Genomic DNA, 15,085 nt, shown 5'->3' on the forward strand with positions numbered 1-15,085 from the left:
CTATAGGTGCAAGCCACCACACCCAGCTAATTTAAAAAAAATTTGTAGAGACTGAATCTTGCTGTATTGTCCAGGCTGATCTCAGACTCCTGGCCTCAGCGATCTTCTCACCTCAGCCTCCCAAAGTGCTGGGATTACAGGCATGAGCCACAGTGCCTGGCCTATTTTGCTATTACAAATAAATAAATAAAATTTCTATTTGTTTAATTAAAAAGAGAAAATATAAGTAGTATTTGTTTGTGGAAGCTATTTTTAGATGGAAACAGTCTCAAGAATGACTCTCAGGATGACTATGCTTTTCTGGCAGTCTGCTTAGTACTCTGAGGTGCTTTTACTTTTCTTAGGTTCTTTTCCTTTCAACCTCAAAATGCATGAGCACTTTTCTCCTTTTTGTTCTGTATTCTATAGGGAGCTTATTTTTAGAACTGAAGACTTTTATAAATAAAAGTATTAAATAACTTACCAGTTTGTGGGAGATCAGGGAAGTACACTTGAAATACCAACATCCTAAACTGTTAAATGTGTATATATTATAGGTTATTTTCTTATTACAAATGAAGTTTTAAAATTGACACCTCTTTGTTTTTAAAAAGGCAATGAAACAATACAGAAGTAGAACTTGTAATGTAAAAAAAGAAGTGGAATTTGCTTTGCCAAAGGATATACACGTTTCAGACTTAGAAAGTCATTGTCACAAAGCTTGAACTGCTTCAATTTTCTGTTCTCGGTTTATGGGAGTGCCTAAACCAATACTTGGACTCAGAGAATTTTAGAGATTTAGATGCATTTCAAATGCACCTTTACATTTGTGCATTTATGGGAGTGCTTAAACCAGTACTTGGACTCAGAGAATTTTAGAGATTTAGATGCATTTCAAATGCACCTTTACATTTGAAGTATTCATGTGAGAATTTTAGCCTTTTTCAATTACAGCAAAATAAAAAGCATTGAGTGAACATGAAGAATGTAGATTTGGTTATTCCTTTGTGTAGATTTTTTAAGTTTTTGTAAGATTTTTATAAGAGCATTACTAGCTAGCTATCTGATTTTTTTTTTTCATGTAATCTGTACCTGCTTATATTAGTTTCCTAGGGCTGCCATAACAAAATACCAACTAAATGGCTTAAACAATAGAAATGTATTATTTCATAGTTCTGAAGGCTGGCAGTCTGAAAGCAAGGTGTTGGCAGGGTTGGTTTATTTCAAGGACTGCAAGGGAGAACCTGTTCCATCTCTCTCTCCTAACTTCTGGTGATTTGCTGGTAATCTTTGTTGTTCCTTGCTTGTAGTTGCATCTAAAGGCATTCTCCGTGTGTTTCTTCACATCATTTTTCTTTGCATATTTCATGTTCAAATTTTCCGTTTTTATAGGGCTACCAGTTATATTTGATTAGGTCCCATTCAAATGACTTCATTTTTACATGCTTAGCTCTGTAAAGACCCTAATTCCAAATAAGGTCACATTCTGAGGTACTGGGGGTTAGGATTTAAGCACATCTTTTTTTCGGGGATGCAATTCAATGCATAACATCGCTGTTAACCATGTTTAGAACATGCAGTCACTCAGACCCTTTCTACTGCATACAGACCCTCCTTTTTTTTTTTTTTTAATTGACAACAGGACAATGTACACAAAGGAAGGAAGGAATGGGATGTACCACTAAGCCAGAGAAGTGTTTGCTAGAAGTAGAGAACAAAAGTGCAAAGTAGCAGGCAGGGTCCAGAATCTAAAAGGTTTACATAGGTGTTGAAGAGCAGCTAAGCAGCTTGAAAGTTCCAAGCCTACAAATTAGACTGTAGGATACAGAAGATAAAATACTGAGCAGTATTATGTAATCTATAGAAAAATAGCACATTCACCTTTTGAGGATTTTATAATCTAGCTATGGAGACAAAGCATAAAAAATGTAAAAAATAGCAGCTGAAAATCTGAAAGATTAAGAGATGTCATAGACAGGATATGTGTATCAGTTAATTTCAGTCTTAGAAGGGATAAAGAATTTTTCAAGTTGAAATTGCTTTGAATAGGAAAAAGAAAAGGACAAACAATGAGTAAAGAGCAAGTAAAGAGACTTTATATAAAGTATTACTGTAAGAAGGGGAAAATATTCACAAAAATTATGAATGATCTGACTTTGATCACTGACCTTTGGTTTCAGGTAGATGTACAAGAATTGTTAGGTGAAAGCATATGGCCAGAGAGTGGTGAAGAGTTCTATAGATAATCAGTAGTGGTTGAGTAGAGCAGACCAGAAGAATAAGCCTGTGGGAGAATTTTAGTGGTGTACTTTGTGCCTTCACTGATGTCCTATTTAGTTTGGTTCTAAGGTTATTGCTTTTTTTATAGGTCACTTTCATCTTTCTCTATCCTTTTCCTACTCTTGAGAATTCTCTCTGTATTTTTGTCATTCTTTTCTACTTCCTAAGTGATTTCATTCTGTTGTGTATTTCATCAGTCCCTTAAGCATTTTTAGTTGCTCTTTCAAATATCTTTTCTCCTCTGTCTTCTGATTTATTCAAGTTGTTCATATTCTTTTACTTAAACCTATTCTTTTTTAGTAGTAACATGTTTCTCCCCGCATTATTGTCAAGCAGTTAAATCATTATCTTGTTTTGTTGCCAATCATTTCTTCTGAATCTGTTTTCAAAATGTTATTTAAATTCTGATGTAATTTTTTTAATTTAAAAATTTTATGAATACATAATAGTTGTACATATTTATGGGGTACATGTGATATTTTGATACAAGCATGCAGTGTATAATGAACAAATCTGGGTAGTGGGAATATTTCATCACCTCGCACTTATCATCATATTGGAAACATTCCAGATCTGCTCTTGTTATTTTGAAAGATGCAGTAAATTATTAACTATAGTTGCCCCATTGTGCTATACTAGTTCTTATTCCTCCTAACTGTACTTTTGTACCTATTAACCAATCCTTTATTCCCACTTCCCCCCTTCCCTACTCAGCCTCTTATGACCATCATGCTCCTCTCTGCCTCCACGAGATCAATTTTTTTAGCGTCCACTTAGGAGTAAGAACATGTGACATTTGTTTTTCTGTGCCTGGCTTATTTCACTTAACATAATTTCCTCCAGTTCCATCTATGTTGTTGCAACAGACAGGATTTCATTCTTTTTTTTATGGCATAATAATATTCCATTGTGTATATATTTACCATTTATCTATTGATAGACACTTGGGTTGGGTTTCATATCTTGACGATTGTGAATTTTGCTGCAATAAACATGGGAGTGCAAATACTTCTTCAGTATGTTGACTTCCTCTCTTTTGGATATATACCCAGCAGTGTGATTGATTGCTAGATCGATCATATGGTACTTCTGTTTTTAAGTTTTTGAGGAACCTCAGACAGTACTGTTTTCAACAGGGGCTCTGCTAATTCACATTCCAACCTGCAGTATATGAGAGTTCCCCTGTCTCCACATCCTCGTTAGCATTTATTTTCTGTTTTTTGATAATAGCCATTTTAACTGTGGTGAGACGATGTCTCATTGTGGTTTTAATTTGCATTTCTCTGATGGTGAGCACTTTAAAAATATATCTGTTGGCCACCTGTATGTCTTCTTTTGAGAAATGTCTGTTTAGAACTTTTGCCCATTTTTTCAATAAGTTTTTTTTTTTTTTTTTTTTTTTTTTGCTATTGAGCTGTTTGAGTTCCTTATATATTCTGATTGTTAATGCCTTGTCTGTTGAATAGTTTGCAGGTATTTTCTCTCATTCTATAGGTGGTCTCTTCACTGTGCTGATTGTTTCCTTCTTTGTTGTGCAGGAGTTTTTTTAGCTTAATGTGATCCTATTTATCCATTTTTTGCTTTTGTTCCCTGTGGCTTTTGAGGTCTAACTCAAGAAATCTTTGACCAGACCAATATTCTGACATTTTTCACCAGTGTTTTCTTCTAGTAGTGTCATAGTTTCAGGTTTTAAATTTAAGTCTTTAATTCATTTTGATTTGATTTTTTTATATGATGAGAGATAGAGATCTAGTTTCATTCTTTTACATGTGGATATCCAGTTTTCTCAGCACAATTTATTGAAGAGACTGTTCTTTCCCCAATGTATATTCTTGGCACTTTTGTTGGAAATGAGCTAATAGTAAATGCGTGGATTTATTTCTGGGTTCTGGGTTCCGTTTCATTGATATTTGTATCTGTTTTTATGCCAATACCATACTGTTTTGTTTACTATAGCTTTGTAGTAGATTTTGTGATGAGGTAATGTGATTCCTCCTGCTTTGTACTTTTTGGATTGTACTTTTCAGTATTGATTTGACTCTTAGGTTTTTTTTGTTGTTTGTTCCATATGAATTTTAGGATTTATTTTTTCTGTTTCTGTAAAGAATGTCATTGGTATTTAGATAGGGATTTCATTGAATCTGTAGATCACTTTGGGTGGTATGTTTAGCAATATCAATTCTTCCAATTCATGAACATGAGGTGTCTTTTATCTTGTTGTGTCTTCTTCAGTTTCCTTTTTCAATGTTTTATAGCTTTCATTGTAGAGATCTTTCACTTTTGGTGAAGTTTATTGGTAGGCTTTTTTTTTTTTTTGGTAGCTACTGTAAATGAGATTTCTTGATTTCTTTTTCAGCATGTTTGCTATTGACACATGGAAATGCCTCTGATTTTTGTATGTTGAGTTTATGTCATGAAACTGAATTGGTTGATCAGTTTTAGTAGTGTTTTGGTAGAGTCTTTAGGTTTTTGTAAATATAGTATCATATTTTCTTCAGATAAGGACAATTTGATGACTTGTCTTCCAGTTCGGATGCTTTTAATTTATGTCTTTTGTCTGATTGCTTTGGCTAGGACTTCCAGTCCTGTGTTGAATAAAAGTGTTGAAAGCAGGCATCCTTGTATTGTTCCAAATCTCAGAGGAAATGCTTTCAGTTTTCCCCGATTCAGTGTGTTGCTAGCTGCGGGTTCATCATATATGGCCTTTATTGTTTTCTTCCATACCTAGTTTGTTAAGAGGTATTATGTTTTCTTCCATACCTTGTTTGTTAAGAGCTATGTTTTCTTCCATACCCAGTTTAAGAGTTTTTATTATGAAGAGATGTTGAATTTTATTGAATGCATTTTCAGCATATATTAAAATTATACAGTTTCGTCCTTATTCATGTGCATATGTTGAACCATCTTGTATTTATCTTACTGGATCATGATCTTTTTAGTGTGTTGCTGAATTCTGTGTGCTAGTATTTTGTTCAGCATTTTTGCATCTATGTTCGTAAGTGTTGATGGCCTGTAGTTTCTTTTCCTGTAGTTTTGTGTCTTTGGTTTTGGTATCAGGGTAATGCTGGCCTCGTAGAATGAGTATTTGAAAGTATTCTTTCCTTCCCAATTATTTGGAATAGTTTGAGTAGAATTAGTATTAGTTCTTTAAATATTTGCTGGAATTCAGCAGTGAAGCCATCAGGTCCTGGGCTTTTCTCTCACGGGAGACTTTTTATTACTGCTTCTATCTCATTACTTATTATTGGTCCTTTCAGGTTTTCTGTTTCTTCTGGGTAGGATGTATGTGTCTAGGAATTTATCCATTTCATATCGGTTCTCCAGTTCTTTGGCATATAGTTGCTCATAATCTCTAATCCTTGGAAGTTTTTGGTATCAGTTGTAATGTCTCCTTTTCCATTTCTGTTTTTTTTCTGGGGGGGGGGGGGTCTTTCTTTTTTTCTTACTTAATTTAGCTAAAGGTTTGTCAATTTTGTTTAGTTTTCCAAAGAACTAACTTTTTATTTTGTTGATCTTTTGTATTATTTTTAGTCTCGATTTTCTTTATTTCTTCTCTGATCTTTATTACTTATTTCCTTCTGCTAACTTTGGGTTTGGTTTGTTCTTACTTTTCTAGTTCTTTAAGTTACATTATTAGGTTATTTGGTCTTTCTACTTTATTAATATAAGTGTTTATTGCTATAAATTTTCCTCTTACTACTGCTTTTGCTGTATCCCATAGGTTTTGGTATATCGTGTTTCTATTTTTATTTCTTTCAATAAATTTTTTATTTCCTTAATTTCTACATTGTTCAGGAGCATATTGTTTAATTTCCATAGGTTAGTTTCCAAAGTTCCTCTTGTTGATTTCTAGTTTTATTACACTATGGTCAGAGAAGATACTTGATATGATTTCAGTTTTTTGAATTTGTTGAACTTTGTTTTGTGGCCTAACATATGGTCTCTCCTGGAGAATATCCCATGTTCTGATGAGAAGAATAAATTCTGCTTTTTGAAAATGTGGGGCAGTTAATGGAACTCTTTATTGAATTCATGGCCACAGCTATAGCTAATTCCTGTTTATACTCTAAAGCTGATAAATGGTAAGTAAAACTCCTTAGGCTTAGTTTGTGATAAATGTCAAGTATATTTTGTCATCAGAATATTGACATCATTCTTCCTCATTCCTCCTTCTTTTCTGGTAGACAAAAACCGCAAAATACAAAAGTCTCCTTTGTGATATCACTGTCTCATTGAATAGTAACATCATCCACCTATTGGCCCCTTACCATGGTAGGGTTTGAGATTCAATTTTTATCCTACTTACAAGGTGACAATTTACTCTCTTACTATTTCATGGACGCTGGCAAGAAGATATGGAGATCCTGGGTCAGCAACAAAAGACAAAAGACTTAATTCACTGCACAGAAAGCAGTATAGGCATCAGCATATATGCATTATTTCTGCTATTTCCATAAGCTCTGCAGGTGTGGTACAGAGGAGCCAAAATGAATTCTATGCATGCAGTCTGTTTGTGTTGCAGATAAGGAACACTTAAGTTTGAGGAACCTTCTATTTTATCATCAGCCGTAAGCATACTTACTCTTTGTTCCAAGGGAGACATTACCTCATCCCTCAAATTTGATAGCTGCAAGTATAACCCTAAGAAATGGCCTAGATAATGAGTGGCTCAGGCCTTGCCTTCTTGACACACCCAGCAAGCTGTGTGGGAGCATGAGACCCATGCAGGAGTATCTCCCAATAGCCAAAATCCTGACCCTTATTTATAATTCTTCTATTTTCCACTACATCTAATTATTTCCCAGAGTAGACTCTTTTAAACTACCATTACTCAAAACCAGACCTGTCTTATTGCCACTACTGCCTTCTAATAGATTTCTGCTTCCTTTCCCTTCCCAGTCATGCTTCCCTGTTTTCTCCACTATACAGAGTAATCTTTCTAAAACAAAAACTGGCCACCACATAGAACCCTTAGTGCTTCACTAAAAAGTTTAAATTCTTTAATATGGCATACAGGCTGTTCCCAATCTGGTTGAATCTCATGTTTTAGTATTTCTCTTTTCTTCTTTGCACTCAAACTCTAGTCATAACAGTATTTATGCTGTAGGCACCCCTTCTATTCTTATTCATTGCCCTTCTGAAATGTCCCCTATCCATGGACATGATATGCTTTTTGTGATTTGGTATCCCAATTATAGAATTTTTTCCCCCACAACCTATCTTAATGATTTTTGTTTAGTTCTTTCGCTTTTTTGGCCAAACTACACCAATTTTTACTATCTTCAGTACTCTTCTAGAATGTGTCAAATTAATACAGTGTATTATATAATCCAGTTTTTAGTGAATCAGTATACTCTAAAACCTCATTGAGTCAACATGTACAGTACTTAGTTTTATCTGATTGCTTCCTGTGTGTGTTTTGTCTCTTAAATTAGATTGAAGATTTCTTTTGGTATGGTTAACATGACAGTTAATTGTTTTACACTTTTGATATTGTAATTTCAGTTCCTTTGAGGTTCAATATGAATGACTCATATATTAGACACTGTTTTATGGACATGAGTATTTCAGTTAACTAAATAAATTCTTGATAGGAATTTCAAGGTAGGCTCACTACAGACAACTAACACAATAGATGTTACTATCAGTGTCACAGTAAATAGTTTAAGTATCTTTCAATGATGCTTTTCCCCCCTATAAAATGACAAGTCCAAAGTCATTGATCTCTACCTAAACTACTTTTGTTTTTTCTATATTTTATAGGCATATACTAGTGTCTCTAAGGCTTCACTTGGCCTTGCAGATCACAGAGAACTTGGAAAGATGATGAATACAATAATTTTTCATACAAAAATGGTAGATTCCTTGGTGGAAATGTTGGTGGAAACATCAGATCTCTCAATATTTTGGTATGTTGTAATTTTCTCTAAATCTGGATTTGAAAGTTTTAGTATGTGAGTATATGTTTCTTGATTGTTTTTGTGTTAGCATAGTCCTTAAGACAGTTCAGTAATAGACCCTTAAGAATAAAGGGAATAGTGAACTTTTATTAAAATGTGCCAACAAAAAGAAGTTTAACCAAGTTGGGATTTTATGTCTATTTTTAATTCTCTAAAAGAGCAACTTACTGATGTGACTTTTATTTCTTACATTTTTTTTGAGGAGTTGAAAACAGTCACTTCAAATTACCTTAAGGCCCTTCTTTGCCTGATTAGACTAAAGGGAAAGAAATGTTGTGGATTAGGGTCAAATAGAGCAAGTGTTAGAAATTAAATGCCTGGTAACTTCACTTCTATGATGTTAAATTAAAAATTAATATTAAGATGATGTGGTGACCACTTCCTGCATTGTGCTTCATTCTCCTCTTTGTCTATTATAGTCTTTTTGTTATACTTAGTTTATTTTTCTTCCCTCTCTTCTTCCCAGAAAATGTGGTCCTTAATGGCTATAATTTGTTTTGTTAGTGTCTATCATAGTAGTTATTTAATAAATCTTTGAATGAATAAGTCAACTTGGTTGTGATCAGATTAATAAACAGTGGAGTGGCCAGGCATGCAGTGGCTCACACCTATAATCCCAACACTTGGGAGGCCAAGGTGGGTGGATCATCTGAGGTCAGGAGTTTGAGACCAGCCTGGCCAACATAGTGAAACCCCATCTCTACTGAAAATACAAAAATTAGTCAGACGTGGTGGTGGGCGCCTGTAGTCCCAGCTACTTAGGTGGCTTGAAGCAGGAGAATCGCCTGAACCTGGGAGGCGGAGGTTGCAGTGAGCCGAGATCGCGCCACTGCACTCTAGCCTCGGTGACAGAGCGAGACTGTCTCAGAAATAAATAAATAAATAAATAAACAAATAAATAACAGTGGGGCTAGGATTCAAACTCAAGTATTCTCGCTTCAGAGCTGTATAATATCAACTCTATTTTCTGCGTCTTGAACCTTTTTTTTCCTTTAGGGAAGAGGACTGGAATAACCTAGTATGTCTCTTGATTTCTAAAATGCTGTAATGATCTCAGTGGATAGTAATAGTCATTTCTATGTATTGTGTAGAGATCATCATGAAAAGCTTCTCATTGCATTGATTTTGGAAAATAATGTAATCTATGTTGATTTTGGCAGTTTGTTAGGAAGGCTTGAATTAGCAGTATTGCAGAAGAAATTCAAATTGCCGGGTAGAGAAAGCATGCCTCTTAAAGGAAATAATGAAGCACATTAGGAAATATACTTTTTAGATTTAGACACATCACAGGTCATATTTGCAAGAATATTTAGGATTATTTGGAGCCTGGAACTACTGTCTATCTGACACAAAGTCTACCTTAGGTAGAACGTGGAACATTATATGTTTAGATATTTTTAGCTATGCAAAGGATCCTATTACAAAAGAAAAATACAACAATTAGAAAATCCTATCCCCTTTCTTGGAACTAAAAGCACTTTGAATCATGTTTGAAATATGTAATTTTCAGTCATACCTAGATTTTATTTATATTTTTTCAGTTACATTCTATTTTTGCCTGTCACATCTAAAATAAAGAAATGTTTACTACTTCTGTTTGTCTTATTACTCTAAGATATACAGTGTTTTATTGACTCACATTCTTTTACATGTAGATTTAACATCTTAAATGTGGATGCAAATTAAAACTGATGTCAGACTGGGTGCCATGGCTCACGCCCGTAATTTCAGCACTATGAGAGGCCGAAATGGAGGATTGCTTGAGCCTGAGAGGTTAAGGATGCAGTGAACTGTGATTGTGCCACTGCACTCCAGCCTGGGCAACAAAGTGTCCCCCGTCTAAAAAAAAAAAGTAAAAAAAAAAATTGATGGCATGCGATTATTTAATTGGCAATGTTTTTTTCTTAGTGGTTCATAAAATAATATTTCTTTTTTTTAATTTATTTTTTAAAAATAGAGACAGGGTTTTGCCACATTGCCCAGGCTGGTCTCAAACTCCTGGGCTCCAGTGATCCACCTGCCTCGGCCTGCCAAAGAGCTAGGGATTATAGGCGTGAGCCACCACACTTGGCCATAATAATGGTATTTTTTCCTATTTATAGTGACTTAGCTTTGATGAAATTTGATTACGTAAGGGGCCATAGATTATGGTTTATTGTTTTTTAAAATGTTGTTAATGTTATATAAATAATATTTTTATTACTCTGGGATAATTATTGGTGTGTAAAAGATACTTTGGGGGAAAAATATTCTCTTCTTAAATCAGTGCTACCAGTTATCATTCATTCACTTGAATCAAATTAACTATAAGGTACTATATCAGAAAACTTACTTTAACTGTAAAAATTGTGATTCTGATTTTTGTTTATATAGTTTTTATAGTCGTGCTTTTGAGAAGATGTTTCAACAGTGTTTGGAGTTACCCTCTCAATCAAGATACTCAATTGCATTTCCACTACTTTGCACTCATTTTATGAGTTGCACGCATGAACTATGTCCAGAAGAGGTAATTACAGTATACTACTGTGAGTTATATGGTATGCAAAGTAAACTAGTTCAAACCTGTAGCCAACCATTTATAGTCGTAGTTACCTAACTTAGCTTCCCATTGAATACATCTCTATACGGAATCAGAAAAGTGCTTGAAGGCCGGGCGCGGTGGCTCAAGCCTGTAATCCCAGTACTTTGGGAGGCCGAGGCGGGTGGATCACGAAGTCAGGAGATCGAGACCATCCTGGCTAAATGGTGAAACCCCGTCTCTACTAAAAATACAAAAAACTAGCCGGGCGTGGTGGCGGGCGCCTGTAGTCCCAGCTACTCGGAGGCTGAGGCAGGAGAATGGCGTAAACCCGGGAGGCGGAGCTTGCAGTGAGCCGAGATCGCGCCACTGCACTCCAGCCTGGGTGACACAGCGAGACTCCGTCTCAAAAAAAAAAAAAAAAAAAAAAAAAAAGTGCTTGAATAGATACATAGGTTTAATATGTATATGGATAAGTAAACATAAGTGTAATATATCATAAAGTCACTTGGAATTACCTTTTTTAAAGATAAATGGTGTGTCAGGTATTAATATCTGTGGAAAAGATTTATATAGTAATTGATTTTGTATACTTAATTTTCCTCTTTAACTGTCATGGAAAGGACTCAAAAATTAAATTTATGGATTACTGAATAAACAAACAAGTCAGAGAGATTCACTAACTTGTTATTACTAAATTGTTAATAAATGTATTAAGCAAAATCCAGATTTGCTGTTATTTGTGGGATACATACATGCATGTGCACACACACACACAGTTGCAGAGTAATTGAACTGCTTGGTAGTTTTGCTGATGCCAAGTATCTGTGAAAAATGTACTCAGTGTTTCTTCTAATCTTTAAAGAAGAAATATTTTCTAAGTGTGATAAGAATATAAAGATTAAATAATGTATTTTTTTATTATAATTTAACTTAGTGTTTAGTCCCTTTATGTAAAATTGCAGAACTTGTAGAAAAGAAACTTAGAGATAGCAGGAACATGGTCGATTTCTTTAAGCATTAGACAACATCTGTTGCAGATTGTATGCCAGTACTCCAGGGAAAGCCAACTTTGAGACAGAAGTTAGCTTACAGGAAGTTTATTAGGGAATACTTTTAGAATTTATACCAATGAGGATATTAATACCACCAATTTTAATAGATTTATAAATTTTTTAGATTTAATAGATTTTTTCTCCCAAACTTGACACCTGAGATGTATTATTAACTGTTTCCTCACCATCAAATTTCATTAAATTACCCATAAAAAGTCCTTATAATTTTATTTATATGTCATGTCTTGAATCCATCCTCTACTTTCCATTGCTGTTGTAATTATTACAGTTCAGATTTACGATACTCTTCATATGTACTCTAAATGGAGTTCATCTTTTGCCTGGATTATCTACGTGGTCTCTTTGCTTCTGCTATTGTTCCCCTAAACTTTATTCTCAGCACTGTAGCCAAAGGCAAAGGTCAGATCATGAAGAGACTTGTAAGACATATTAAACCTTAGTTTTTCTCCATCTCAGCATTTCTGAGCTATTGAAAGGGAGTAGTGAAGTCAGATTTGTATTTTAAATAAGTTAGTGTCTGTAAAGAACAAATTTGAGCAGTCTTAATTCAGTATTCTTTTTTCAGGGAAAATTAATAGCAGAAGATTTATGTCTTATCTTTCAGGAGTCAGAATTTAATTGAAAAAGCAACTAAGTGTTTATTAATTGAAATCTTTCCTAAGGTGAACCAATATTTAATTGTATCAGGTTGTAAATTTTTTTTTTGGTTTTACTTTCTATTAAAGTTTTACAGGGCATTTTAAATAAAATATGTTAGATATCATAATAGATCTAGGAAAAATTATTTTGTATGCTCAAGTATTTTTATATTATGTATTTTACATTTCATCATAGAAATACTCTATGTAAGCTCTACATATATGATTATGGAAGGTCAGGGCAGGAAAACTGTAAAAAATTTTTTTCTTTGTAAAGTATCACAAATGTATAGTGCAAAAATTTACAGTGTTTTATACTCAACATTCCAGTTACCATAGATAAGAAAAAACCATCAAACAATTGCAACCCACTAAAACTAAAAAGAGAATCCTGTAGAGATGGATGCACGATCAGCTTTTTTGTTTTTTCTTCCTGGGAGCAATGGGGTTTGAGTTTAGAGATTTGAATGCTTTGGACTTTCTATTACCAAATTGATTTCTCACCATTTTATTTAAATATTTGAGCTCTTCTTTCCTGTTTACACAATTACAAAGTTGTGTCACAATTTATACATTTATAGAGACACAGATTTTAAATGAAATAAGATTGGAAACAGTACTCTAAATCTGTTTCCTTTCACATTATAAGTTTACTATTTTAACATTTAAGAACTGGATATAGGACTTTGTGGAATTTGAAAATTAAATATATAGTTTTTCATGTTAAGCAAAATACTGATTTTTTAAGACTCCTCCCAATTATACATTGCTTTCATAATCACCAAATACTTTGTCATATATGTTCAAATGCAGTATGGTGAGTTAGTTGTTACAAGAGCCAAAAGCAATTTTTGACATCTCCCACCCCTTGTTTCTTATTGCAGAATGTACCTTTAGCCTAATTTTCCATGTCTATTTAGAAGTCTTTTTAATTCAAAGTACTTTCTTTATAACTTGTATTATTATTATTCTGCCTTAACAGCGACATCATATTGGAGATCGCAGTCTTTCCTTATGTAATATGTTCCTAGATGAAATGGCCAAACAAGCTCGAAATCTGATCACTGATATTTGCACAGAACAGTGTACTCTTAGTGACCAGGTAATGATTTAAATGTTTCCAACAGATAGGAAATTTTGTGTGTGAAGGCAAGAAAATGTGCTTTTAGCCAGTTGTTTTACTTTCCATTCTTTAGTTCCCACAACTGTTAGTAAACCTCATACCTCTGCTGTGAAACTCCATTAACAGGTATAATTTCTTAAATGTAAACTTTTTGGCAAGACTCTATGTACTGTTTGTGTTCTTTAATCAGGAGACATGTATATTTTTTGTGTGTGTGTAGTGTTAGCACCTGATTCTGCTATTTCATTGAAAGTTGCAAAAGAACTGGAATTAAGCATATTTGGTGATTTTCAATCCACTGTACTTATAATTCAGATTGAAGCTCAGATTGCCTTATCATTGGCTAGTAGGAGTCCTTATAGTCATTTGAGAGCTTTCTTGTTATCTGGTGTGACAAGATGTACCAGCCTTTCTAGTAGCTCTGTCTCTTATGAAGAGTGTTGTAAATATTCAACACTCTGGTCTCTTTAATATTCTTGAAGTTGCAAATGTCCTTAGAAATTTTCATTTTAGGAAGGAACTCCTTTGTCGCAATACAAATGCAATGTAATTTCTTACGCATTTTTTCCCCAAATACCAATCCCGTGGCTTTAGTTACTATCTAGGTATAATGACTAAATAACTTTCCTTGGCCCAGCACTGTCCAATGGAAATATTATGCAAACCACATATGTAATTTAAAATTTTGTAGTAGCCATACACAAAACTTAAACAGGTAAAACTAATTTTAAAAACATTGATTCAACCTGATATACCCCAAAATGTTATTTCAGCATGTAATCATATGAATGAAATATTATATAGTTTTTATACTAAATCTTTGAAATCTGGTGTTTATTTTACAATACAACTGAATTTGGACTGGGCACATTTCACATGTGGTTACTGTAATGTACAGTGAAGCTTTCCTTCTACCTAAAATGTTCTCATTTCTCATATGCCTGCTTTGTTACCTGTCAAGTGAAATCAGTTATTTCTCACTTGTACCTGTGTGGTTTTTTTTTTTTTTTTTTTTTTTTTTTTTTTAGTTATTGGTCTTAACAGTGTGTTAGGTAGAAAGCTCTGTGTCATGCTTGATTCCTGCTTTTCTCACATATCTAAGTTAGAGTACTTTCAATTTTATCTGAGAAGTCTGTCTCAGATCTGCCCATTAACTTTTTTTATTACACTTGCCTATTTCTTATCCCTTTTTCATGCCTTGTCTGAACTATTTCTAGCAGCTCTGGTACAGTTTTCCTTTTTCAGTGTTTTCTTCTGCCAGTATCAGAATTAGCCTTAGAAAACTCCTCATGGCCAGGCATGGTGGCTCACACTTGTAATCCCAGCGCTTTGGGAGGCCAAGGCGGGCGGATCGCCTGAGGTCAGGAGTTTGAGACCAGCCTGGCCAACATGGCGAAACCCCATCTCTACTAAAACTACAAAAATAAAATTAGCTGGGTGTGGTGGTGGGCGCCTGTAATTCCAGCTACTCAGGAGGCTGAGGCAGGACAACCCAGGAGGCAGAGGTTGCA

At 34.3% G+C, this 15,085-nt stretch overlaps 2 protein-coding genes across 5 annotated transcripts in view; one reads left to right on the top strand and one right to left on the bottom strand.

Annotated features, from left to right (window-relative positions):
* NUP35 (nucleoporin 35) overlaps positions 1-15,085 on the bottom strand; it is a 283,449-nt gene that overhangs the window by 186,333 nt on the left and 82,031 nt on the right. The gene's annotated exons all lie outside the window — the stretch shown is intronic.
* NCKAP1 (NCK associated protein 1) overlaps positions 1-15,085 on the top strand; it is a 113,121-nt gene that overhangs the window by 65,550 nt on the left and 32,486 nt on the right. For all 4 annotated transcript variants that reach the window (XM_050752213.1, XM_050752215.1, XM_050752214.1 and 1 more), the window contains 3 exons: positions 8,023-8,168; positions 10,593-10,725; positions 13,434-13,553. In XM_050752213.1, coding sequence (XP_050608170.1) covers positions 8,023-8,168; positions 10,593-10,725; positions 13,434-13,553 — 399 coding nt within the window. The remainder of the gene's footprint in view (positions 1-8,022; positions 8,169-10,592; positions 10,726-13,433; positions 13,554-15,085) is intronic.

The sequence above is a fragment of the Macaca thibetana genome, chromosome 12 (assembly GCF_024542745.1).
Source record: "Macaca thibetana thibetana isolate TM-01 chromosome 12, ASM2454274v1, whole genome shotgun sequence".
Taxonomy (NCBI): Eukaryota; Metazoa; Chordata; class Mammalia; order Primates; family Cercopithecidae; genus Macaca; species Macaca thibetana.